The 25,904-nt window shown below is 43.5% G+C and overlaps 2 protein-coding genes across 3 annotated transcripts; both read right to left on the bottom strand.

Moving 5' to 3' along the window:
* Positions 1–151: 151 nt before the first annotated feature.
* On the bottom strand, positions 152–17,612 carry trpc4apa (transient receptor potential cation channel, subfamily C, member 4 associated protein a). Its single transcript, XM_012841232.2, has 19 exons — positions 17,459–17,612; positions 14,505–14,633; positions 12,719–12,835; positions 12,499–12,556; positions 12,179–12,234; positions 11,772–11,900; positions 11,222–11,423; positions 10,798–10,986; positions 8,584–8,726; positions 7,958–8,086; positions 7,431–7,489; positions 7,123–7,224; positions 6,610–6,693; positions 6,120–6,210; positions 5,468–5,608; positions 5,025–5,136; positions 4,720–4,832; positions 4,094–4,300; positions 152–3,642 (listed from the first exon to the last, which is right to left on the bottom strand). The coding sequence occupies exons 1-19, from the start codon at positions 17,582–17,584 to the stop codon at positions 3,505–3,507; spliced, it is 2,325 nt and encodes a 774-aa protein (XP_012696686.2). The 5' UTR covers positions 17,585–17,612; the 3' UTR covers positions 152–3,504.
* A 1,108-nt stretch (positions 17,613–18,720) lies between these two features.
* Positions 18,721–24,890, bottom strand: sla2a (Src like adaptor 2a). Of its 2 annotated transcripts, none has more exons than XM_031567088.1 (8): positions 24,741–24,890; positions 23,515–23,645; positions 23,313–23,412; positions 22,913–22,999; positions 20,936–21,039; positions 20,394–20,540; positions 19,802–19,934; positions 18,721–19,552 (listed from the first exon to the last, which is right to left on the bottom strand). In XM_031567088.1, the coding sequence occupies exons 2-8, from the start codon at positions 23,597–23,599 to the stop codon at positions 19,423–19,425; spliced, it is 786 nt and encodes a 261-aa protein (XP_031422948.1). In that variant the 5' UTR covers positions 23,600–23,645; positions 24,741–24,890; the 3' UTR covers positions 18,721–19,422. The 2 variants fall into 2 exon arrangements, with proteins under 2 accessions (XP_031422948.1, XP_031422947.1); XM_031567087.1 differs by having other exon boundaries at positions 23,515–23,680.
* Positions 24,891–25,904: the final 1,014 nt, after the last annotated feature.

Below are 25,904 nucleotides of genomic sequence, written 5' to 3' on the forward strand. Positions count from 1 at the left end.
TTTTGGGAGAGGGTTATTTCACAAACAGGAGGAGTTCAGATGGGACTGTTTTATGCATATAAACTCTTCCAGGAAGAGCAACACTGGTGTTTCATTGCAGATGAAACAGGAAAAAAAAAAAAAAAAACTATATAGGAACAAAGGCTTACTATTTTATGTTTGTGAAAATTTATTGTGATTTCCATTCTTACATTACATTTACAATATTATACATAGGGTTAACCAAAGATCAAAACCAGGATGAGAAATGAAGACTGGGGGAAAGGGGTGGGGGTCATCTGATGCAGTATGGAGCCGGGCTCTTGATGGGGAAACACACTGCTCTCTCATGTAGGAGTGCAGGCAATCTTAAATCCTTACAGTTCCATGGGCTCAACCCAAAAAAAACAAAAACAAAAAAAAACAGTAGGGATTCCCAACCATATGTAGCAGCAAAAGGAGGAAAAAGTCTAAAATAGCCACCGTCTTAAAAATCACTACTTCAGTTGTTGGGAAAAGAAAAACACACACACACACACACACACACACACACACAGCCGTACCAGCATTTTCTGATGCGGGTGTCTCTGATATATACTTCGTTCTGTGCACATGCAAACAGGTCAGAGAAGGGCCACACCCCAGCATCAATCACATCAAAACAGACACAAGTACCTGCTGTTGTCATCCACAGACACAAACGTCTCGTGGTCTGATGAGTACAACTGCAACTGGACTGACAAGCACAGTCGATGAGTAACACTAGGCCTGCAGACTGCTGTGACATTATCTGGTTCACATACTTGTGGTCATGAATCACCAGCTGGCCAAAGACTATGGTTTGTGATGCTCATTTAAAAAGGTGCAGTATGTAGGTTTTAGATTTACGATGCTGTCATTATGCTGAGGGCATAATGGTGTTTCCCAATATTCCAGAGCATTCTAGAAATCTTTCATTCCATTTGTTTACTTTTTTCAGGGCAAGATATAGAAAAAAAAAAAAAAGAACAAAAAAAAAAAACACCTGAAAACACAGAATCAAGATGCATAGAAAGCATGGGAATGTTGGGAACCATTAGCTTGACACCGTTCCTTCAAAGTTCAACATTACGGTAGGTCTGAAAGTATTTTCATTTCTGACAAAACCCCAAAAATTCACATACCTTTAAACTTTTAAACCACTGAAGGAGTCTGATGTGACACAGAATGGGGATTGACATTCCATTTCATCAGACAATGATTAGCAGCTAAGGGGCGACACTGATATCCACCCCAAATTATTAACTAAAAAGAAAATTTAAAATGTACAGATGATACAGAAAGTATTTCAGCTAATATAAGCTACACTAGAGCTGTATGTGTGTTCTAAAATGTTCACTAAAATGATGAAACTTTACACACAAATCCAAAGATTAATAGTACTTTGAGTGCTTGGCAAAAACACAAAAAAGCGTCTTATGGAGATGAGCTCAGAGTGGCAGTTGATGAAACATCCCCATAACCCTCCAGACAAAGCAACTGGCTCCAGTAGACACTCCTGGCTCCTTGATTTCCTTCAACTTCATTACAATTCCAACAGCCACAGGGACGAAGCAAACAGGGGTGTGAAGTGACCAACTGAAAATACGCATAACAACATCAAGCTTTTCCAAACTACAGATGTGAAAAGTGCTGCCAGCTTGAAGAGACACCCATAGCAAAGTGAGAACATTCGCAGAGTGAACAAACACTGTGACGAACACGAACCACACACACACACACACACACACACACACACACACACACACACCTCAGGGATGGGTGCAAGGAAACGCGTGAATGAACTGAGGGATGACCTGAAACTACTGTAACATAGCGTCAGTAAAGCACCAAGGTGACATAAAGCAAGCACACACAGATACAGGTGCACTAAATAACAAGCCCTATGTGTACGAACACAGTTGAAGTGAGCCAAGAAAAAGAGGGGGAAAAAAAACGAGGTAGTTTACACATCATCCTTTTCAGCCCTAAGTTTTCAACATAAAAAAAAGGGAGGTTCGGTAAGGTAAGGGAACCGTGTCTGGGGCAAAGGGGTCACAGATTCTTCAGCCAATCAGCTTGGAGGACACACATGAGGGGTGGCGCTGACAGAAACAGGGATTGTCAACTGCAGAGTCGTAGGATGAATCTGTGAACTCAGACAACAAGGATATGTGTGTGTGTGTGTGTGTGTGTGTGTGTGTGTGTGTGTGTGTGTGTGTGCGTGTGCACGTATGTGCGCGTGTGTGGGCTTGCATGTGCGTATGTGTTTGTGTGTGCATACGGGTGCGTGTGCGTATGTGTGCGTGTGTGCCCTTAAAACTGGGGACCTGCATAGTTACCTCAATATGAGCCATGAAGGATTAATTTGGGAAACAATAAGACAAGAGGAATCTCTCAGGACATCAAAACATCTAAATAAACGTATCAAAATATACTAAAATAGCAAAGCTAAGGACTAATTGGTTTAAGAACTCAATTCTGACATGTGTATGATCAAACAAAGGACCTGGGTGACTGTTAAGATAAGGTAAAGGACACAGGGGTAGGGGAGAGTGACAGTTCTCTGAGAAACCATTGCTGTCTGTTACTGCAGAACCACCCAGACATTACAATGGCTATGGCAATAGGAACAAGCACCAGCTGTTTGTGCTCCACGCCTCATCAAAGTCACGCATCACACACACTTGGCTGGAGAGAACATGACCCCCCCCCCCCCCCCCAGCTTGACAGCTCCTGTAGATGTTCCGCCCTTTATCATTGATTGCAATGGACAGATAACACACACACACACACACACACACACACACACACACACGATGCATCTGTGACTTTAAATATGAGGAGAACATTGAAAAACAACCCACCCACCCCAACCCCATTTGTCCTATTTAAACTAACCCATTTACTGCATCAGACCTTATGCTCAATATTCTATCTGTATATTTTATTTGTATAGATAATTTATGGTATTATAAAAAGGCTTCTTATGATTTTTACGAACAGCAACCCACTTATAGTACAAGAGGCCAGGCCACAGACCCCCCCAAAACCCCACATGCCATTAGAGGAACTGGTGTGACGGATGAGTAGCCATTGGTTTGGAGTTTTTTTTGTGTTTTTTTTGGGGTGGGAGGGGTGCTCGAGGGGGTGATGAAACAAAGGGGTTGGGACCTGCGCAGAGGAACAATGCCGCCGCCCCCCCCCCCTTCTCCCCCCATTTTCCTGTGGAAAGGTGTGGTGCTGGTGGCCTCCAACCCCCACCCGTGCATCAGCATGCTCAGTGGAGGGGGCTCTGTAGTGGAGGAGGATGGGGCCGGGTGCTGCCCTTCCTGGGCTCAGAGGGACCTCTTTCAGTCCAGGCGGTCCAGAGAGCGAAGTCGAGAGAGAGAAAGGGGCAGAGGATGCTCGGACAGTCAATACTTCACCCCATCTCTCTCCATCCCCCAGTGCCCGATCACAAACACACCCAAACCCCCCCCCACCTGTTTTTTCTGTGATGGTGTGTTAATCTTCCAGCAGGTCTTGGTCTAAGTCCATGTAAGGCTCGTCGATGTAGCTGGCTATGGCACAGGGAGAAGTCCTATCCTGCTCTAAGAGCACAGACACCGTCTCCTTCCAGAAGCTGAAGGGAATGCAGGAGCTCTGAGGGGAAGACACACACACACACACACACACACACACACACACACACACACACACACACACACACACACCAATATCTGGTCAGAATTTGAATTTCATTCAGCATTCTGAATGCACATCCTCTGTAAGGCATGTGGACATGTACAATGTACACAAACATACATATCCAGGAGTGAGTGCGATAAGGTTGGTTACTCATGTATTGTGACATGAGATGCAAATGTTTGCTCCTTTTCAGAGTATATGCAGTATATGTAGAATCACGCTCGTTTTGGTGTAAGTGCATTTGTTACAGGTTATTGACTGTGTGTCCACATTCTTTTGTGTGGAGGTGGAAATAAAATAAACACTACGCTAATGATCGTGTGTGTGTGTGTGTGTGTGTGTGTGTGTGTGTGTGTGTGTGTGTGTGTGTGTGTGTGTGTGTGTGAGAGAGAGTTTCCCTACTCACATTCTCCAGGCAGGTGCTGTCCTTGTCCTTGTTGAGGTAGTGGTGCTGCCAGAAGCGCAGCAGGTTGTGGAAGTTGTTGAGCAGGCAGCCGGGGTACTTCTCTGCGTACTCCTTCTCCCGCAGCGCGTTCAGGTAGAAGGGCAGCTTGGCCCGCCGCCGCGCCAGCATCAGGACCACAAGGCTGGTGTTCAGGCAGCTCACGTTCTCCTGCAGCGCGATCAGGGAAAGACCTTTAGTGTCAGTAAAACTCACTGCAGGACCTGAGGCATGCGTCAGTAGGGGTTGGGGGATATATGAGCCAAGTACAGAAATTCATCATAGAATTTAAAAAAAAAAAAAAAAAAACAAGGAAGAAAAAAAACTGGGCGCATAACTTGGACCTTTTATATTTTTTTTTGGTGTAAAAACTACAGCATCATAAACTTTACGTCTTACCTTTCAAATTCTATATAACCTACAATCGGATTCCATCCATCTATGTTTTCCACTCTGTGTTTTCAAATCCTTTCATTTCTTTGTCTTATAACTCACTTGTTTCTCTGAGCTGTTCAGTGAGCTCTAGCACTGTGACACAGAGGGGGGAGGGGGTTAATGAGGACAGGTGCTGGGTGGGAAGTAAGGCTTGCCTGTGTGAGCGTCTGCACGTTGATGATGTTGACGAGTCGGAAGAGGAAAGACAGCCGGTTCTCCACCCTGGCCATGTAGGACAGGAGGGAACACTCTGAGAGCACCTCCATCACTGGAACACACACACACACACACACACACACGTATCAATACTAAACAAACACTTCTGAGTAGGTGTCATTGTAGCAGACCTCAGCTCAGTTGGAGCCTGAAAAGCAGGTCATATGTTATCAAAAAGGTTTCAAAGTGAAGCAGAAAGTAGCATGTCTGTGTGTGGCTGGGGGATGAAGTTTCGGGGTTCCACCTTTCACATCCCCCGTCTGGCTCTCGAAGCGGTCCAAGGAGAGGACGATGCAGCGCACCAGCATGTTCGAGTCCACCAGAGAGCTGTTGATCTGCGTCAGAAACATCTGGAACTGGAGACACACACACACACACACACACACACACACACACACACACACACACACACACACACACAAAGTGTAAAGACAATATTCTTCTCAATAAACCTGGCCATCGCCTGAAGGAGTAATAGTTATCTGCTCCACCTGTTTTACCAAAGAGCTTCCGTAACTCTTCTAAAACAAATCTCCAGACATTGGTGAAACATAACTGTTTTTTTTTTTTTCTGAAGCAGTGTAGATGTACAAATGAAAATGGGCATCCGTGAACAATCAACATCAGTTAATTACACGGAATACTATTCACTATTCCACCCTGTGAAACAATAGCAGGGACTGGTACCTTCTCCTCTGTGTTGACGTAGTTGTTGAAGCGCTTGAAGGCGTCGATGTTGAACTTCATGAGCTCCCCCAGCAGGTCGAAGTAGCTCTGCAACACGTCCCTGGACTTACAGCCACTGTCAATGATGCAGAACAGGATGTGCTGTGGACACACGACAGGAAGGGGTGGAGTCAACACAGGAATATTGTAGGTTTCATTTAATTAGAATGGCCATCACTATCCATCACTCTGGCACATATTCAAAATCATATGTCGGCACTCATTCGGTCCTCTTTCAGTCACAAATACAGCTTAAACAGAACGTACATAAATACTGTATTGATGGGGAGTGCATCCACTGGGTTCAGTGAGGTTGTAAGGAGAGTGTGGGTTCAGTGAGAGTGTGTGAGAGTGTGGGTTCAGTGACAGTGTGTGAGTGTGTGGGTTCAGTGACAGTGTGTGAGTTCAGTGAGAGTGTGTGAGAGTGTGGGTTCAGTGAGAGTGTGTGAGAGTGTGGGTTCAGTGACAGTGTGTGAGTGTGTGGGTTCAGTGACAGTGTGTGAGTTCAGTGAGAGTGTGTGAGGGTGGGTTCAGTGAGTGTGTGTTCGGAGAGGGTGTGGGTTCAGTGAGGGTGTGAGGACAGTGTGGGTTTGTTGTGTCGTGTTCCCCTCACCTCCAGCAGGCCTCTCTTCAGCAGGAACATCTGATCAGCGTAGGAAGTGGCTCCCCTCAGGAAGCTCTCCACAGCTCGCGCCTGCCAAAACCTGCATAGAGAGGGGGGGCACAGAGACACACAGAGATCAATGAGGTCAGTAGACCAAGGAAGACGGAGAGGGGCAATCACAACTGACTGAGAAAAAATACCAAAAAATTAAAAGTGAGATGAGTGGAGAGGAAGATAAAAACAAGAGAACTAGAGAAGAACAAAATCATAGAAAGATAATAGACAAAGAACATGGAAGATCAAAAAAAAAAAAAAAAATAAAAATAAACGTAGCCCCACGACCCAACACCATATTGACGTGAAAGGAAACATATTCAACGCTGAGAGAGAGAGAGAGAGAGAGAGAGAGAGAGAGAGAGAGAGAGAGAGATAGACAGACAGACAGACAGAGAGAGCGATAGATTACATAGATCACATTAGAGAGTTTGGTGGTTCTCACCTGAAGGAGGAGTCAGGCGGCTCTCTCTTCATGACTGTGAGCAGACGGGTGAGGAGGCCTTTCTTCCCATCACACACCAGACTCCTGCGCACCCACACACACACGCACACAAACACACACCACACACACACACACACACCAAACAACAAAGCAGATCAGATCCCTGATTACATCCCACGCCACTGTTATCTGTGCTGCGAGTTGTGATTTTCTTCATGGCTAGCAGCATTGACCCTCTCCCTGCCCAGACCCCCCCCATCTGTCTACTACCCAATCCTATCCATCTGACCAAGATCTCTACACTTGCATGTCTAACAGGCTTGACCGCCTCTACACCTGTCCACCTGATTTGAATGTCTATACACTTCCCTCCATTGGTCTTGACTCATGAATAACTACGCCTACAGAATGTGTCCCTAGATTCCTGCCCGGTGTCTGCTGACTGACTGGACTGGATGTTTGTGTGAGGGGCTCCTGCCGGTCGGTCAGGTGTGAGGATGGGAGTCAGCCTACCTGTCTGTATTGACCAGGGCTTCCACCTCAGGAATGTTTGCCTTCAGAGAGATGGCACTCAGTTCATTCAGCTCCTGGCTGTTCAGCAGCAGATATTTGTTTCTGAAAACAAACACAAGCAAACACGCACGCACTTTTATACGTAGCTTTAAAACATGTGGAAACTTCACACACCCTGGGCCATTAGAGGGATCTACAACAGAGGGAACTACAACAGGTCCCCACCACCCATCTACTATTTTCAGTAGAGAGGGGAAAAAAAAGCCAAGTGCAATGGTGTGTGATGAAATGCAACAGGATCTACTCACTCGTGGTGGTCACTGAAGCTCTGCAGGAGCCTGAGGAACTGAATCTTGAAGGAGATTTCCTGTGGGAGACACAGATGTGCAGATGTGAATGACCAATGCCTTCACAGCCAATCAGATGCATTCACTGTGGTGTTGTTTGTCGGCATTCCTAAAATTCTGCCATACGTAAAGGAACACTGGCTACTGGATACATTACATCCAGGTGTCATCCTCTTACAGAGCATTCACACCTTTGTGTTGGAATGCGTTGATCCGTCAGGGTTGACTTTGAATGGGGTGACTTCAGTTCGGCAAAGGATGACGTTACCCCATTCAAAGTGAATGGGGATCTGTCGCCCTTAACGGATCAACGCATTCGGACGCAACCGTGTAAATGGGGTCTCAGTGTCTGGAACACTCACTCTATGCAACCAGAGGTGCGAGTATAGATGGCTCTACCAGGAGGCATGCATTGATGGGATATAACCAACATTTAACACTAACATTTTCTGCTGTGATAGTAAGTGTGTGTGTGTAATGTTCATTACCGGGCTGCAGTCACAGTTTTCATTCTGGCCGTGCACCACGTGATTGGTGGGCGTGTACTTCCAGATGAGTTTGTCAAACAGGTTGTTGAGCCCCGGAATTAGACGGAACTCTGCCAGCATTTTGTGCACCTAGACGAGAAGCAACAGGTAAGGAATAGAGATAAACACACACACACACACACACACACACACACACACACACACACACACACAAACACAAACACGCACAGCTCAAAAACACTAGTGACACACACTGACCCAAGCCATGCCATGTCGTGTGTAGATGCATATCATTACACACAATCATACAGTAACATTAAATACAATTATGTTGACAGAGCCAAAACCTTTTTAGAATTCCTCCGTTTGCATCATCAGGTCAATTCAAATCGTGGAGATTTGTGAAATGTTTAACTTTGTTCATTTACAATTGGTGGTCAAAATAAACAAAGCTGCAAGTATTTACTCATAAATTACATTGAATAAGCTAGGGAGATAGGGAGAGCCACAGCACTACATTCACTGGTCATTTTATGCGTGCGTGCGTGCATGCATGTGTATGTGTATGGATAAATACATAATTATTATGTCTGCGAGTGTTTTATCTGTGAAGTTGAACTCCTCACCATGTTCCTCTGTCGTCCCATTAATAGTACGCACAGGACGTACAGCACCTCCACCTTGTACATGATCTCATGCACCGTCTTCATGGACTGGGGCAGGCGGTGGCGCAGGGGGCTGGTGGCTAAACTGCCCTCATCTGAAGACTCTGCAGAGCACAAAGCAACCAGCAGGGGGCGGTGATGAGCACATCAACACTCACAGAGCAGAACCGGTGAAAAGTATTCAAATTAGACCAAGGCTGCAGTCCAAGTATTTTACTACTGACAGTCATGTCTTCTTGGTTCTCATAAATGACTCATCGCTGAATGACAGCTAGTTTTGCTTTAGTTCAGTATTACTCCGCAGTATAACAGTGTAAGCAGTTGGATCTCACTCAAGACATTTAGTGAATGTGCTGATGCACTAGTCACTCTCATTGCAACGTTTAACACACACACACACACACACACACACACACACACAACACAAACAAACAAACACAGAAGCAGTTGTAGTTCAAACTGGTAAGTCCTAAAACAACAGATAGCGTGTACTAACCACTAGCTAGTATCACCATGGGCAGCTCCAGGGAATAGTTATTTACAGTCACTAACACCTTCCACGAAGCACTGGTTAGTCATTGGTCACTGACTGGTCAGTACCACCGTCACCTTATGACTAACTGTGATCATTTCAGCAGGAGGACCTCTGGAAACTTGTCAGTTACTAGAATGGAGCACTGGCACATTTCATAAACAATTAAGTTGGTCTGTTTTGGTACATTTTCAGAACACTAAATGCTTAATTTACTTCATTTCAGAACGTGAACCAACTTGTATACCTTTAAATGTATAGAATCTTTGGTTAAAGTCTATTTTATGTGTTCTGTTGATGTGGGATAAATCAGCTACCACATTACCTGCTTCCATTGCAGCATGTTTGACTATAGTTATAATAGTTACGGTACTAGCAAGTTAGTTACTAGCAAGGGTAGTAGTGGTGTCAGAGAGAGTTAGCCTGTCAGCTAGCCCAAATGCGGAAGTGTTTAAAGGAAGATCTACAGGAGTCTGTTAATGTAACACAGAAACAACAATCAGTGTTGATGTAAGCATTAATGGACGCCTAGTCATCTTTCATTCACATAAATGTTTTTATGCTATATGTAGCCTTTAGCCTGTCATCTTGGCCATATTTTTTTTTGAGAATATCAACCATCACAAACTAAATACACTCAACTGATTTGTTTTTACACAGCACTGAGCACTGGTTAATCAGTAGTTACTGACCGATCAGTACCATCATCAACTCATGACGAACAGTGATCATTTCAGCTGGAGCACTTCTAATGACCAATTTCATGTTTAAGTTGGTAAGACTAACTAATAATGCCCAGGATTCACCGAAGAAAAAAAAGTTGCTATATCTGAATACAATAGGAACCCATTTTGGTGACGGATCTTTTTATCTTAGGCTAGTGCAGAATACCGGCAATAATAATGGTAAATGTCACTGGCATCATCTATTCTTCACCATTACCTAAGGTGAGACCAAGGTAATTTCATTGACGGGCAACATGGAGAGCAAGGAGCAACAAGGAAAGTCCATTGCACATGAACTAAAGCTATTGTGTGGTGTGTGGGAGCACAGCACTGAACCACCCTTGTTTGTCTTTAGGATCTTGCTCACGGTATTCAATTAAGAAAATTAATTAAATTGGCTTTGCCAGTTGACAAAGTGTCATCTTCATATAATGATTTGCTATTCTCTATGTTCAGAAATGTATTATGTGCTCCATTATTTACACCTCCTGCACGCAGCAACCCCAACCCCGCTCCCCACCTCGAGGCAAGGAGTACTCCGGTTGTAAAATGATGTTCTCGTGTAACCCCTATTGCCAATGCCCCCGTATGATCGCTGGCCAGTTTCAGGAAGTGTCAGTTTTGGGCTGATTATGGCACCGACGGGAAAGTGACCACTGAACGGTATCTGGAGCGCCACCTAGTGGTACTAACCAGTGCTCACAAGAATGACCAGGGTGAGCTAGAGGCACCTACATATGAACAAGGGCCTATGGCCTTTAAGAATACTTAAAATTATTTTAGAATACTTAACATTTTCCCCATAAATGTAGTTTCGAATACACTCCAGGACCACTTCAGTTTTGGGGGGGCAAAAAACACTTCCATATAAGGGTCTGGATAAATGTAGGCCTGAGTGTAGCCATACTAGCGTGCTACCTGTGCTGGAGAGCTCGGCCTCATCCGTGGCCATGAGCATGAAGGCGTCCAGCACCACCACGTTGTCCAGCCAGCTGTACCAGTCCTCCAGCTCCTGCAGGAAGCTGGACGCCCCCGGAGCCTCAGACACCTTCCGTGTGGCCAGCTTACACAGCCGCTCGATGAAGCCGGGGATGTTCAGCAATGTCACTGTTGAGATGTTACAGAAGGAATTAACATGAACAATGTGCCAGGGGGCAAACTACGTATTTGCGCAAGGGATGAACACTGAATACTGATTCCGAGCATAAAGGATTCTGCCCAATTCCAGCATGTACCCGATGTTTCCTAGTGCTTGAACATAATTGGGCATCCAAATGCTGACAGATTTTCATTACATTTGTACAAATTTACTCGGACTACCGCTAGCCTTCTGGTGGCTCACCCTGGTTGAGCTCAGCTCGAGAGGGGTTGGCATTGCGTTTCTGCAGGGCGTTCTTGGCCAGGAGCGTGTGCTTGTCGTCGGTGCCCAGGTCCGGCTCGGAGATGGTGACGGAGAGGATGCGGCAGAAGTTGGCCAGCTGCTGCTGGTCGAAGCTCTGGACCAGGCCGCACAGGTTGGGGATGTTCTCCAACTGGATCATCTCCTGTGGGGGGAGGTAAAGCCCAAAAGAGAGGTTCTGTTTGTCAGGACTTAAGAATAGCTCAAGAATGGCTCAGTCAAGATGGGATTTCAGATTCAAACCATACCGTTCAAACCTCACACAGGAAATATAACTGAAAATTGAGTTGTCATACTCCAGCACTTGACACGCGTTGTGTTATGTACTTATCTCATTTCTTTAATATGTTCTTAATAACCTTAATAAAGTTATCAAAATAACAAAACTGAGGTGGGAACCCCTGGTTGACTTGACATGGGATGCCCCAGCTGTGTTATTCCCCAATCCCAGAATCCTCTCCTAACATTTGACCTGAGCAGAAGGCTCCCTGACCTTTTTGACACCGAGTATGTCCTCAATGAGGGTGGCAGTCTGTAGAAACGTCTTCCTATTGGTCATCAGTGTGAAGAGAAACAGCACAAAGTCATCCCGCCCCGCCAGGCTTTTGGTCACCCCCTCCGTCTAATGGGAACAAAGACAGATGCATAAGATTATTTACGCTTAACATGACTTGAAGTTTCTGTATGACGAGAGAAGGAGCAACTTTAAAAGACATATCACTGGAAAGATTACAATAAATGTCACTACTCTACTGAGAAACCATTTCACTGCACTGTATATTACATCATTATATTTTATAATATTATAATATTACATATATGTATTTGACCTGAAACAACATATCCATAATACTTGATATCTATAAAGCACAGTGCATCAGACACAGAGGGAGTACTTACACAGATGCAGCAGTTGTAAAGAACACTTAGGCAGTCTTTCACCAGGTCATCGTTCACTGTAAGAACCAGACATTCACATGTTAGCCAGACTCACCCCGGGTCACTGAACAGCTGGCTCTGCTGGCTAACAACACTACACATTGAGCAATCATTCACAGATAGCGTGGAGACAGAATAAACCACTCTATTCAATCAGAGTATTTCTGCGTGACAAAGAGAGAGCTGCCAGCAGCACAGGCCATTAATCACAACAGCATTACGGCAGCTTTTGATAGCCAGCATGCTTTTTTTTTTATGAGGCTAAGTGCAATCTTACTTACTCTTGGGTTTCTTCTTCAGTGTCGTGAGGGTGGGTCGCATCAGAATTTCCACCAGCAGCTTTTGGGTCGACGAGGGCACAGGGGGTAGGGGGTGGGGGGGCAGAATTGAAAACTTCAGTACATATTCTCTCGGTTCAGAGAACAGAAATGGTGACCTGACCACCAAAGAGAATGCATGCCTTGGAAATAATACGCCAAAACAGGCCCTAACAGAACTCACATCTACTCCACCGAAAAGGTCGAAGGTGTACGTGTTGGGGAAGGAGGACTCCTGAACCGTCTTCCTGTCTTCCGTCACAAAGGACATGGCCTCCATGGACAGCAGGGAAGACAGCTCCTGCAGAACAACAAAAAAATGGAAGTTATCCATCACAGCATCCTTACTGTCAAACAGGGTCATCAATCGTGGTATAGAGTGACATGGAAGACTAGAAAGGGACATAGTTAACTATTGTGGTGGAAATCTGATAATAACCAGTGTAATGCCAAATCAGTCTTATAATTAGATATTAGTAATACGTTTATTAGTCTTCTGCAGAAGGATCAGAAACTCACAAAGTGAACAACAAGCAGAGATAAGAACAGGGAGTATCACTCTGTTCCAGCACACTATATTCTCAAGGACAGAGAAAACAAATCACCCCAGTTCTCCTTAATATTTCCAACGACATGCTTTACACAATAACACTTGCAATTCGCATAATTTCTAATACACTATAATAAGTGTAAACTTCATAAACTGAGTCAAACGTCAATTTATAAAGTGATGCAAAGGAGCTTCAGTGGAGGGTTGGAGGTCAATGGAGAATGTTCAACTGAATAGCTGCACTTGTGATTTTACAAAACCCAGAAAGCTCCATGCCGTCCCAGCTACACAGCAGGGACACCCTTGGACGTTATCTGCCATCCTTCCACTGAGGATATGAGCTTCATGCTACGCTTCACTCCTTAAAGGTGCTCATTTTTACAGAGCACTGCAGAAGGAGCACGAGACGAACATACACGTGCCTTCTCAGGGTACACAGGAAAGAGACAGCGGTGCGGCTGAGGATGTCGGACTGGAGTGTGTTTGGCTGTAGGTGACACTTGAACTGGAGTGTGTTTGGCTGTAGGTGACACTTGAACTGGATTGTGTTTGGCTGTAGGTGACACTTGAACTGGAGCACTTATACTTGTACTTAGTTTCATAATTTGTCTCACATTCGTCACAAATCAACCATAAGCTCTTCTTTGGCCCCTTTTGTGCCTACGGTGACAGAGCCTGTCTTTGTCTGTTATTCTCACAAATATGGCTGCTTTTCAGCTGAAAGGTCAGCTCATAGGAGCAGCTGAACCTCAACTGTCGAGCCAGACTAAACCTGCAGCACTGTCAGGGACAAGGTTTCCAGTTTGCCACAAGCATAGGCTAATTATTGATAACAATGTGACCTTTCACTCGGCTGTTCTCAATCTTTGATTGACACCAGGTAACTGGCCTAAATATATACTTATTAGCACCACTAAAGGCACCACTGGTTCAGGATGCGAAGCCTTCTGCTCATTCAAACATTCAGTCATCCCGTGGTCACAATTTAGTTTGAATAACTTAGCCTTGGGGCAAAATGTACTTGAGAAATTCAATGACGGTCTCATTTAAAAACAGATTTTTATATGTTGTCACAGCATGTACTTATATAACACGTCCAGTGTGCTCATTCATTAAGTATTTAGTACAGGGGGCCTAAGGCTACTTAAAATAGCACTGAACCCATCTAGCTCTCTGAGGGAGTCGGAGGTCTGGTGAAGTGGGGTGTGTGTGTGTGTGTGTGTGGTGTGGTGGGGCAGGGTGCGGTAGGATACCTCGAGCACGCTGCGTGCGTGTGTGCGTGTGTGTGAAGTGCGGTAGTACACTTTGAGCACGCTGCGCGTGTGTGTGTGAAGTGGGGTGCCGTAGGACACCTTGAGCACGCTGAGTGTGTGTGTGTTTGTGTGTGAAGACGTGTGTGAAGTGGGGTGCGGTAGGATACCTTCAGCACGCTGCGTGTGTGTGTGAAGTCGCTGCTGAGGTGGCTGCTCTCGTACAGGCGCTGCAGGAGCACTGGGATGCCGTGCCATTTGGCCTGCTTGTCTCTCTCCTGCAGCAGAGCCTCCGGGAGCTAAGGAAAACAAACACAAACACACACCTCAGTGGTCTCAGCGGAACAACTGAATACACCCTTTATCCAAATCAAGTCAGTCATGAACAGCCAAAAGGTGAAGGGTGACATCCATTTTTCAAACTACTCAAAGGGACAACAGTGAAGGGATAGATTAAGCTTCACCACATAGCAGAATTTTACACAAAAACAGTATGGCACATTATGTATAATAATATTATTTTTACATTGTTACATTTTTAAATTTCAGGTTGAAAACAATACTGAAAAATGACACGGATGTGGCTGTCTTAAAATATGGGTTAAATTTGTCAGAGGGCCTGTCAACCCATCAACATTTACAGCTGCATGCCATTGTGACGACGCTTACTAGTAAGACACCCTGGTGTCATTCAAATACCTTCATGATTCACAAAGACATTAGATTGCAAAAAACGCAAACTGAATTTACACCTTTACCAGTGAACTTGTTAAGCATACCATGATGCATTTTCTCTGTTTTGTCTTATGATCAGTCTAGTTTGCTTGCTTCTGTTTGCCATTCACGGTTTACAGCATTTATTTGTATTTGTGCATACCGGTCCTTTGTGTCTGTTTTGCATAATGAAAATTAATTAAATAAATAAATAGAACACCTCAAGTCCTGAGAGCACAGGTGGCACCAGTCATCTCTCATGGTCAATTTACCATGCACAATCTGATGTAATTCCACGAGGTGCCGTGACACATTCACGTAACCCTAATCACATCAGTGTGAAGGTGTGGCAAATCTAGCCAGCAGTTGTTTTATTTAGGCTTGTTTGGTTTTGTTTGTTTCACAGGGGTAAGTAAGTGGTAGTGGCAGATCTCACAAAGCTAAAATGTGCATGGCTTCTCTGAGAGCATCAACACAACACAAACACATAGTGGCATAGCCTAAGGCTGAATTCCTGTTCACTGCAGTGGGCAAGCCAGCCAGCCAGTCAGCCTTGACATTTCAGATGACAAAATACAAACATGTTTGGGCATATAATGTTCACGCAAATTCTTGCCCTTAAAGATAGCATCAAAGCACATCTGATCGGCAGCTACATGCCCTTCCAAAAAGCGTCATAAGATGAGAACGGCAGTGCTAGTAGAGTGAGTCAAACACTTCTCACGCTACATGCATGTTTAACACTGGCAAAGGCGGTTGTAAAAAGATGATGTTGCCAGTCCCTTTCAAGGGATACAGCAACAGTTAGGGACCACTCTGAAATAGTTTCACATGCTTTCACTGATATTTACATCTTCCTACCATTATGATATAACAACACTCTTGACGATTTGTTTTCGCAGCCCTTTCAGATGACTTCTTTGGTAAAACTCACATTGCATTTCATGCCACTAAAGCATTCTGAATGTCCACAGAGCAGCTTGAAGGGGGCAGCGGGATGCAGAGAAAGCCCCTCTATTGGTGGGAAGCAAGCCTGAGAGTCTGGATGGGTCATTGAGGGACATGTTCTATTGCATTCAAATGAAGCCACCCGAGGCTTGTGTGCAAGACGGCCCAGATGTCCAAAAGAGTGCAGCCCCAGGCTCTCTGGAAATGTGCTCTTCATTTCAAGTAGGCCCATGAGAGGCTCTCACACAAAAGCCTTTATTCAACTGCCCGATCACTCAAAGAATAAAACTAGGCTCGGTGTTCGAGCTGCCGCAGGCTTTATGTAGCAGTTCTATGGTTCTCCAGTGCAAGTGGACATACATTTTAGCCTACGTCTGACAGTGGAAAACACAACATGCGCCAGGACTCAATTTATTTCCTTTCTCAGGCTGTCTGTTGTGAAATGTTGTGACCAAGTCGCAAACAAGTTGACCTCTAGATCTGTGGGCAATAGCGTAAAATGTGGCATGATCATGCAAAGACTATTCCACAAACAGTAATTCCTCTCTGATGCGTTATTCAGTCCAGCGCCCTACAGTTCTGAATGCATTATGTGCACTCGACTATGACAGTTACTGATTACTACTGTACTGAAAACAGTTAAAAACAAATGAGTCAGAAAAAAAAACATAATTTGCGTTTGACGACATCATTTTCTGAGTTGATCACAGGGGTGATGTAGCGTCCGATGTGAGGCACTGGTGAAATGGCATGTGAAAAACTATGCTTCAAGTTTGTCTGTTTTTAAAGACTATTGTGTTAAAATCATGAATGCAATTGCTATACAGTACAGGTGATAACAAGCAATCCACTGTGAACATGTACTAAGGACCTAGCCATCCAATTTAGCTACCATCTGCTTTTTACAGTTAGCTGGATGACATTAACTTGCTAGCGAGTGTGTTGGCACACAGCTATAACATTTCACATCAATTGCTTGTTATATTGGAGCCATAAACGAACAGCTGTCTGGAAAATACTAAAGGTTGATAACGAAAATGTCTACTTATGAAAACATCAAACCACGTCAATACCTAGGAATTATTAGTAAATGTCACAAGTAATACAATTTTCGTTACTGCTTTAGCTACGTCTGTTAGCATTAGCAACGATTTACCCATCCTTGGTTGTAGCTGTGGTTAACATTTTAACTCTAAGTATACACTCTAAACTGCATCCTATTTGACTTATATTTCTAGTTAGCTATTGTCCAAATGATAGCTTGACGTCAACAGGACTTCGGGAGTGTAACGTTGTGTTATGACCATATGTTGGCAAGCATATGCTAGCCAGCATACAAAGCAAACTCTGGTGCAAGTTTAGGCTAATGTTAACACTGCTAGCTACCTAGCTAATGTAGCAAGCTTCCTATTGTCATGTAAACGCTCCTGCAGTGCAAGACATCGCTCCAGATGTATCATACCTGAGTCCCCCGATTAAATCCTTGTCCAGTGAACTGGCTCTGTCTGATGTTTGAGATTATATTCCCGTTACGACTCTTTCGTCTTACCCCCTTACAAGGGGACTCAGACCCCAATGGCGTCGCCATTACCTTTTCTTCCTGTACTGTACCAAACAGGAAGTTTAAAACACACTTTAAAGGAGCCGAAGTATGATGTCACACAACTTCCTTTTTTTTACTTTCGCTTGTTTTCAAGTCAAGTTTGGTAAATGTAAATATTGTATCATTCAAACTGCAACATTGACTTGACACTTTGTTGCAAATGTTGTCTTTACGCTGTTACACTTTTTATATTTACGCTAACCCAAGAATTGGCTACTCAAGTGAGTTTCTCAGTCACATAAGAAAGCGCTGTGCTACAAGACAACAACTGAGAAGACATTTACATTTAGTCATTTAGCAGACGCTTTTGTCCAAAGCGACATACAAGGGAAAGAACAATCAAGCTACGAGCACCCATATAACAATAAATACGAGACCCAGTGTAACAATAAATACTATTTTACATAAGAAATAGAAAAAAGTGCAGGAATGTAACTACGGTAAGTGCAAGTTAAGTACTAGTAGAAGTGCAAGTTAGGAAGGGAGGTGTTCTCTGAAGAGTTGGGGTAAGGTAATCATCATTATTTTCGTTGTCTATTATGCCAGATGAAGAATTCTCCCTTTAACAAATCCTGCTCATGAGGTGTGGTATTTTACTGTTCTCATGAATGTATTGTTAAAAAAAAAACCACGATCCTGTATGCAACAGAATCATATTGTTTCGTTAAAATTGGTATACTGGATAACAATTCAAGCACATGAAGATGTTTTGATGTTTGACTGATAATTTTGTTCATAAACTGCATCTTATGATTTGAAAGTGTAGGCGGACAAGTGTGAATGGGGGGGGGGGGGGGGTACGGCACGGCACGCATTCCAATTTTTCTTGTAAGGATGCTCCTCTGTTTCCTCACTTAAAGGACCTCGCTCCTCTCTCCTCGTTCTTCGGTTCCTCTTAGAGCATCTAACGAAATGAGACGTCTATCCTTTCCGGGAGAATAACAGAGGAAGCATGTAAACCTAGTGTTTACTAGGCTTCATAACGAATGTACCACCAGGAGGCGCTAAAACTGGAAGTGCTGTAAAAGTAGGCCTGCTTAAAGCTGTGAAAGCATAGTACTTTGAAACACATCATGAAATCCCAGCGAAACATTTAAAATGAAAATAGAATAGATATAATATGTGGCCAGTCCTGGGAGTTTTATACCAAGGTAATTTGCATCTTATTTTGAACAATTCAGCAGGCTGTTAACAACTAAACAGGCAGTCTCTTGAATAAATAAACATTTGCAAAAAACAAACACGATGAGTATTTACCCTGAAAATGATCCACCCTGAAAATCAATATAGACAGAGGCTGAGGTGGGGGTAAATGTGTAAATATGTATCTACATTCTTTTGGAACTCTAATTTCTAAGCCTATTTAGGATAATGCAACTTGCAGCATAGTAACATATGGTACACAATACAGTAAGGCGACATTGGAAAGAGCTGGTATAATGGTATAATAATATTGTCTAATCAACACCAGTATCACACTATAGACAGACTGCTGATTAGACTTACATTATATTTTATGTTACACAATGCAAGGAAAATCCAGGAAAATCCAGGAGAATCCGGTTGAAACCATAAGGATAATGGGTTCTTACAAATGTCCACAGGGAACGCCAAAGATTCATCTTAAACCTCCGCTGTAGGAGAATTGCACCGACAGCATGTCTGTGTCCATTTACTTTGTGCAAACTCAAAAAGTGCAAGGAGTCAAAAAGTCACTTTGGATAGTATTATGTAGTACATCTATCACATCTTCAGAAGAAAATGTCCAGTAACTGTGGAGCAGTCTGCCAAAAGGTAACTCCTAATTGCTGACGTGTGCTGTGTCAGTCTTCACTGTCCAGTGTCTCTTCCTGAGACGTGAAGAGATAGGAGTTCATGGCCTCTCGCAGTCCCTCACTGAAAGGGCTGTCCTCTGGCTCCTCCCTCGCCTCCTTCTTATGAAATATCATGGATCTGAGGAAACATAACCACGACACGACGTCAGGGGTTGGTTGCCAACATTATACTAGTCTTTGCTGTTCCCACTGTGAACACTAACAGTCAAGATAGCAAGATAACAGGCAGCAGCATGTCAACAATTAAAATCCTACATTACACATTAAAGTAAGTGACATCACCCTAGATTGTATCACATTATATACAAAATAACCGTTTCATCACTGAACATTTGGTTGTGAAACCAGAGGCACAGATGTACTGTACCTTTTAGCTCTCTTCCAGTTAAAGGTAGGTTTTCTGACAAACACAGGGGATGGTATGGGTACTGTGCTGATGATGAAGGAGCCCTCGACGTGGCAAGGCTTTGTCAGCAAGCAGCATAATCCATCTGAGGAATCTGCATGAATAACAACATGACATTTTTGGATGTTTTTACTAATTCCTCAGCCTCATTTCAAGGTTTACTCTGTATAGATGAACGAGGGTTTACCCTCTACAGATGAACGAGGGTTTACCCTCTACAGATTAACAAGGGTTTACCCTCTATAGATGAACGAGGGTTTACCCTCTATCGATGAACCAAGGTTTACCCTCTGTAGATGAACGAGGGTTTACCCTCTATAGATGACAAGAGGTTTACCCTCTATAGATGAAAAAAGGTTTACCCTCTATAGATGAACAAGGGTTAACCCTCTACAGATGCAACACAAATATATGAAGTTTTTTTATAGTAGCTTTTAATGATAGCTTTTCCTAATAGCTCCAAGGCAAAAATTGATGATCTCTAAATCAATAAGAATGAGCATGGAGTTTACGTCTTACACACTAAAGCCATCCAGATAGCAGCTTCACTCACCTGAGTAGTGGTCGACCAGTCGGCCAATGGAGGGAAATGTGTGGGTGGTGAATATGTAGAACCAGCCGTTAGACAGGCTATGGATACGATAGTGCTTGACTCTGAGGGCTGAGGCTTGTCCTTGCACTACCGACAGTGAATAGGTGCCTGTGTGTGAAACGATGGATGAAGATATTAAGTCACACTTGAATTTCATTTTTCATCAATAGTGCATTCAATGGTGAGAATGAAAGAAAACACTTAATTTTTACTTTGTTCAAAATAGAGGCATAAAATATGCATTATGTGAAACTGATATCAGTTCAGTAAGATGATAGAATAGAATAGAATATCTTTATTTGTCATTGCACAAGTACAACGAAATTGAGGTAGCAGCTCTCAGACTCAGTGCAGTTGAAAAGTATAAAACAAAATCAATACAAATATAGACTGAACTATACAGATTACTGATTTATACAGATACTGATTTACACTATAAATATTCAGCTGATGATAGATGATAGATGATAGAACCCCCTGGCTGTGAGCTCATACTGACTGACCTTTGCAAGTCTGACTCTGGCGGACCAAATATGAGCCTGACTGGTTCTGGGGTCTCAGTAGAAGCTCCTCTGCCTTTGCTCTGGTAATCCCTTCATACTGCCATCTGCAGAAGACATGAAACACAGAGAATGCTCCAGTATGTTTCAGGGAATATCACACCTTAAACAAATATCAGTGTAGGTTTAATGAGAAGTTTCCTAACACTTACATCCAGTTATTTATATTGTTTATAACTTAATTATCATGTCAAATGCAGGCATTACATAGGCTTACATTTTTAGCATATTTTGAAGTTCACAGTTTCACTGAATTATGATAAATGTCTTTGAAATGTCTTCATGCATATGATCATCTAACATCATAACTTATATAGACTTTTGTCAGACAAGTGCATAATGTTTCCTTCCTTACCCTACAAATAATACACTTATTTACCATAAGTTGACTACTGCAACGCCCTCCTAACGGGCCTGCCGGCTTGCGTGGTGAAACCACTACAGATGATCCAGAACGCGGCGGCGCGTCTGGTATTCAACCAACCGAAGAGGGCACACGTCACCCTGCTACTCATTGAGCTCCACTGGCTGCCTGTAGCTGCTCGCATTAAGTTCAAGTCACTTATGCTTGCCTAAAGAGTGATTTCTGATTCTGCTCCCACCTACCTAAATGCTCTTGTAAGGGCAAATGTTACACCCAGGATGCTGCGCTCGTCTAGTGAGCGCCGTTTGGCTCTGCCGTCTGTGCAAGTACGGCAATCCAGACTATTCTTATTTGTAGTTCCACGGTGGTGGAACGAACTTCCCAGCACTACCAGAGCAGGGGTGTCCCTCTCTACTTTCAAGAAGCTTTTGAAGACCCAACTCTTCAGAGAGCACTTCCCTTCCTAAACTGGCACTTCAACTAGTGCTTAACTTGCACTTACAGTGGTTACATTCCTGCACTTCTTTTTCTGTTCTATTTAATTTTTCTTATTTCCTATGTAAAGTAGTATTTATTGTTACACCAGAGTTCTAATGCTCGTAGCCTGACTGTTCTCTTCCTTGTGCGTCGCTTTGGACAAAAGCGTCTGCTAAATGACTAAATGTAAATGTAAGTGTTTCGTTGTCAGACACTGAGAAGAAAGCTAACCATATGTGACACCCACACACACATACGTGCACAAACACACACACACACACACTTGAGAAACCATATACATATGTGTTAAACTCCCACCTCCCACAGGCCCTTCTGAGCAGTGCGGCAGAGAGAGTGCCGTGAGACAGAGAGAGTGCCGTGAGACAGAGAGAGTGCCATGAGACAGAGAGAGTGCCGTGAGACAGAGAGAGTTCCTTGAGACAGAGAGAGAGAGTGCAGTGAGACAGAGAGAGAGAGTGCCGTGAGACAGAGAGAGTTCCTTGAGACAGAGAGAGTTCCTTGAGACAGAGAGAGAGAGTGCAGTGAGACAGAGAGAGTGCCGTGAGACAGAGAGAGTTCCTTGAGACAGAGAGAGTTCCTTGAGACAGAGAGAGAGAGTGCAGTGAGACAGAGAGAGTTCCTTGAGACAGAGAGAGTTCCTTGAGACAGAGAGAGAGAGTGCAGTGAGACAGAGAGAGAGAGTGCAGTGAGACAGAGAGAGTGCCGTGAGACAGAGAGAGTGCCGTGAGACAGAGAGAGTTCCTTGAGACAGAGAGAGTTCCTTGAGACAGAGAGAGTTCCTTGAGACAGAGAGAGAGAGTGCCGTGAGACAGAGAGAGTGCAGTGAGACAGAGAGAGAGAGTGCAGTGAGACAGAGAGAGTTCCTTGAGACAGAGAGAGAGAGTGCAGTGAGACAGAGAGAGTGCCGTGAGACAGAGAGAGTTCCTTGAGACAGAGAGAGTTCCTTGAGACAGAGAGAGTGCAGTGAGACAGAGAGAGTGCAGTGAGACAGATAGATTGCAGTGAGACAGAGAGAGTGCCATGTCTGTATCACGGGGAGAGTGTCATGAGGTACTTACTTGTTCATCACTTTGGCGACATAAGTTTTGGGGATGTAGCCGTCTTTGCCTGTTGACCCCACCTTCACCTTCCACATATCGCCAGCACTGTGTACACACACACACACACACACACACACACACACACACACACACACACACACACACACACACACACAAACACACACACACACACACACACACACACACACACACACACACACACACACACACACACACACACACACACACACACACACAAACACACACACACACACACACACACACACACACACACACACACACACACACACACACACACACACACACACTCACATGTCAATAGCTACTAAGTGGGGGCTCTAAGAATAACACAGTTTTAATTCAAAGTTTGTCTGCTTGAGATTGATAGTCTACTCACTCTGATATAATGGTTAGCCTGTCACCCATGCAGACAGTGTTAGCTGCAGGCCCTTCCCGGGGGAAATTGTTAAGTGCCACTGTCATGCAGGTTTGACCAGCTGAAAAAGGAAACATAAAATAAAATGGTCACTGTTAAGAATCACAAGAATCACAGAGTAATTTAAGATTGTAGTCCTCTGAAAGACAGCGCTCTATCTGACCTGTGTTTATATGTTCAGAGCCGGCTGGGTCTGCTGTACTGGTAGTGCTGGATGGCCGCCTGCGTTTGCTGGGCAGATGTCCCATGATGTTCTTCTGTTGTGCTGTGTGGATGCCTACACGTGCCTCTTTACTGTATGGGAATAGTATAACCCATATGGAAAAGGTCTGTAAAAAGCATATAGAAATCACAATGTACAATCCTTGCATGATAAATCTGTGATAAAGAGCCTGCATACATATTTCATACCAAAATGGAATATTGCCTTTCAACATGCAAGATACGCCATATATAAAACACATTTTTCTCCTTATTACTGTATTTGAAATGGGCCATTATTATGCGTGTTAACACACTGTTATCAAATATAGTACTACTTATTTTTATTTATTTATTTTATTTTATTTTTGCACAGTGTGGAGCGTAGACCCTTTTACATTTCACTACATTCGTTGTATGTGACAAATAAAAACTCTTGAAACTTGAACTTGAAATATGTACATATATGATTTATACAGACATTTGGCAAGCTAAGTTAACAGTATTCTATGTGTGTGTGTGTGTGTGTGTTTGTGTGTTTATTTGTCCATTTTTCAGGAACATGCCTATTAATATAGAGCTGCCACACTGAATTTGTTCTGTATCCTGCATAGAGTTAACAGTGAACTAGTCCAAAGGATGTTTATCAACCACAGTAAGACCCTAGGTGTGAAATGACAACTTCCTGAATGTACTTCTTTAGTGAAAATAGGAACCTTTGTCTTGTGTCTCACTGAAATGTTTCATGTTAAGTCAAATTAATTGCCCAAGAAAAAGAAGCAAACTTATAGAAAACATGTCATACTCTCTATAATATTTCTATGTACATGTCTGTTGGAATAAACATTAACAGTCATAGATATAAACTAGAACACTAGTTCAATCTTCGTATTTTCTAAAATAAATCATAAAACTGCAAGTTACTCAGTGTTTGATTCTCACAATGCATATCTATTCTTGGCCATGAGTTTGCAAATCCAACCATGCTCATGACTGCTGCAGCTCATCCTAATCTTCTGATGTACATATTTTGTTTACTTTTCCACGCAAGACCTCCATACCTCTAGTATTGCAAAACCAATGTACATGATTATTGTCAGAAAGCTTAGCAGCACTGCTACAGAACAAGTAGTCAGAGAACCATGGTGCTGGACCAAATGAGAACATAGAATCAAAGTTCATACTCACTCTTGACTGACTGTCCCTCTGGTAGGATCAGGTCATCTTTTACATACCAAGGGTCAAACATTGAGTAGTTCACCAGATACTGTGTGTTGCCACAGAAAGATTGCGAGCGTTATCGCGCATCAGGTTAGCTACAGTCTGTGTGCAGCTTTGGCCGTGGAGGCTCTGATGTGTGGCTGGACGTCTCTTGTGTGTCAGTTTTGTCACTCGGCTGTGAAGCAGCTTCCTGAACTGAGAGCAAACCTCCGACAGTGGCGTGACGGATACTGACATGTCTCTGTATCAAACATTCACATCCTCTCTGCATGCTTCTTTCACACATTATATTTAAAAGAAAAGTTAAGACATATAAAAGGACAACTCCTACTACTACTACTGTTTGTACAAGCCTGGGCACAAAAACAGATGTTTACTAAGTGCGTCATTAGGCCCTGAAACTGGGTTTGAGAAAAAACAGCCAAAGCTAAAGCTATTCTTTGCATTCATATTCTTGCATGGATAATCTCCCAAAAGTGAGTGGCTAAGCAAATCACAGGTCCATATTCTCACACACACAGGCATGGCTGGAGGTGATATGGGGGAGGGAATTTTGTCCAAATCAGTTGGTCAGAGTATTATTTTATCTTCAGTGATCTCCTGTCAGCTGTGCTGCTGGGTTGAAACTTTATTTTAAGCGGGTGTCTAAAAATAGCTGCCGTCCCCTAAGAGTTCTGTGGTTGTTCAAAATAACTTGTGGTTGGAAACTTAGTGACTTTTTTCAAGCTTCCGCTATGAAACAGGAGTGTGTGTTTGAGTCTGTAAGTGAGAGTCTGTGTATGTGTGTGTGAGAGGAAGAGAGACTCTAGGGACTCTTAATCTAGTCATCACTTATTCCTTTTTCGTAAAACTTGTTTTGCCATGGTAACCTGCAGAGATCTTTTTATCTTTAGAACTGCGGAACAACTTCTCCATGTATCACAACCACCACTGCTCCATTTACTATGGGCTAGTGCATACAGTACAGGTGGGGACAGTACTCGTGATTGGGCCCCTAGCTAAAGGCTGAAGTGTGAATACCTGTGAAAATAATGTAATGCTGTATTGCATAGCAACACCAAAATGTGTTATGACCATCAAGTGTGATGCTACTTCTTGCAGGTCAGTGTTGATTGAGACTCCAGTGGTGTA

Source organism: Clupea harengus, chromosome 5, assembly GCF_900700415.2.
Source record: "Clupea harengus chromosome 5, Ch_v2.0.2, whole genome shotgun sequence".
Lineage (NCBI taxonomy): Eukaryota > Metazoa > Chordata > Actinopteri > Clupeiformes > Clupeidae > Clupea > Clupea harengus.

What these genes read in the sequence shown, in the direction of transcription:
- trpc4apa (XM_012841232.2), bottom strand. Translation starts at nt 17,584, where the DNA reads ATGGCGACGCCATTGGGGTCTGAGTCCCCTTGTAAGGGGGTAAGACGA. An exon ending in GGCCGAGCTCTCCAGCACAG is followed by an intron (nt 8,727 to 10,797) that starts GTAGCACGCTAG and finishes TGTGCTCTGCAG; the next exon opens with AGTCTTCAGATGAGGGCAGT. An exon ending in AAAACTGTGACTGCAGCCCG is followed by an intron (nt 7,490 to 7,957) that starts GTAATGAACATT and finishes TGTCTCCCACAG; the next exon opens with GAAATCTCCTTCAAGATTCA.
- sla2a (XM_031567088.1), bottom strand. Translation starts at nt 23,599, where the DNA reads ATGGGACATCTGCCCAGCAAACGCAGGCGGCCATCCAGCACTACCAGT. An exon ending in CTCTGAACATATAAACACAG is followed by an intron (nt 23,413 to 23,514) that starts GTCAGATAGAGC and finishes TTCCTTTTTCAG; the next exon opens with CTGGTCAAACCTGCATGACA. An exon ending in GTCGCCAAAGTGATGAACAA is followed by an intron (nt 21,040 to 22,912) that starts GTAAGTACCTCA and finishes TGTCTTCTGCAG; the next exon opens with ATGGCAGTATGAAGGGATTA.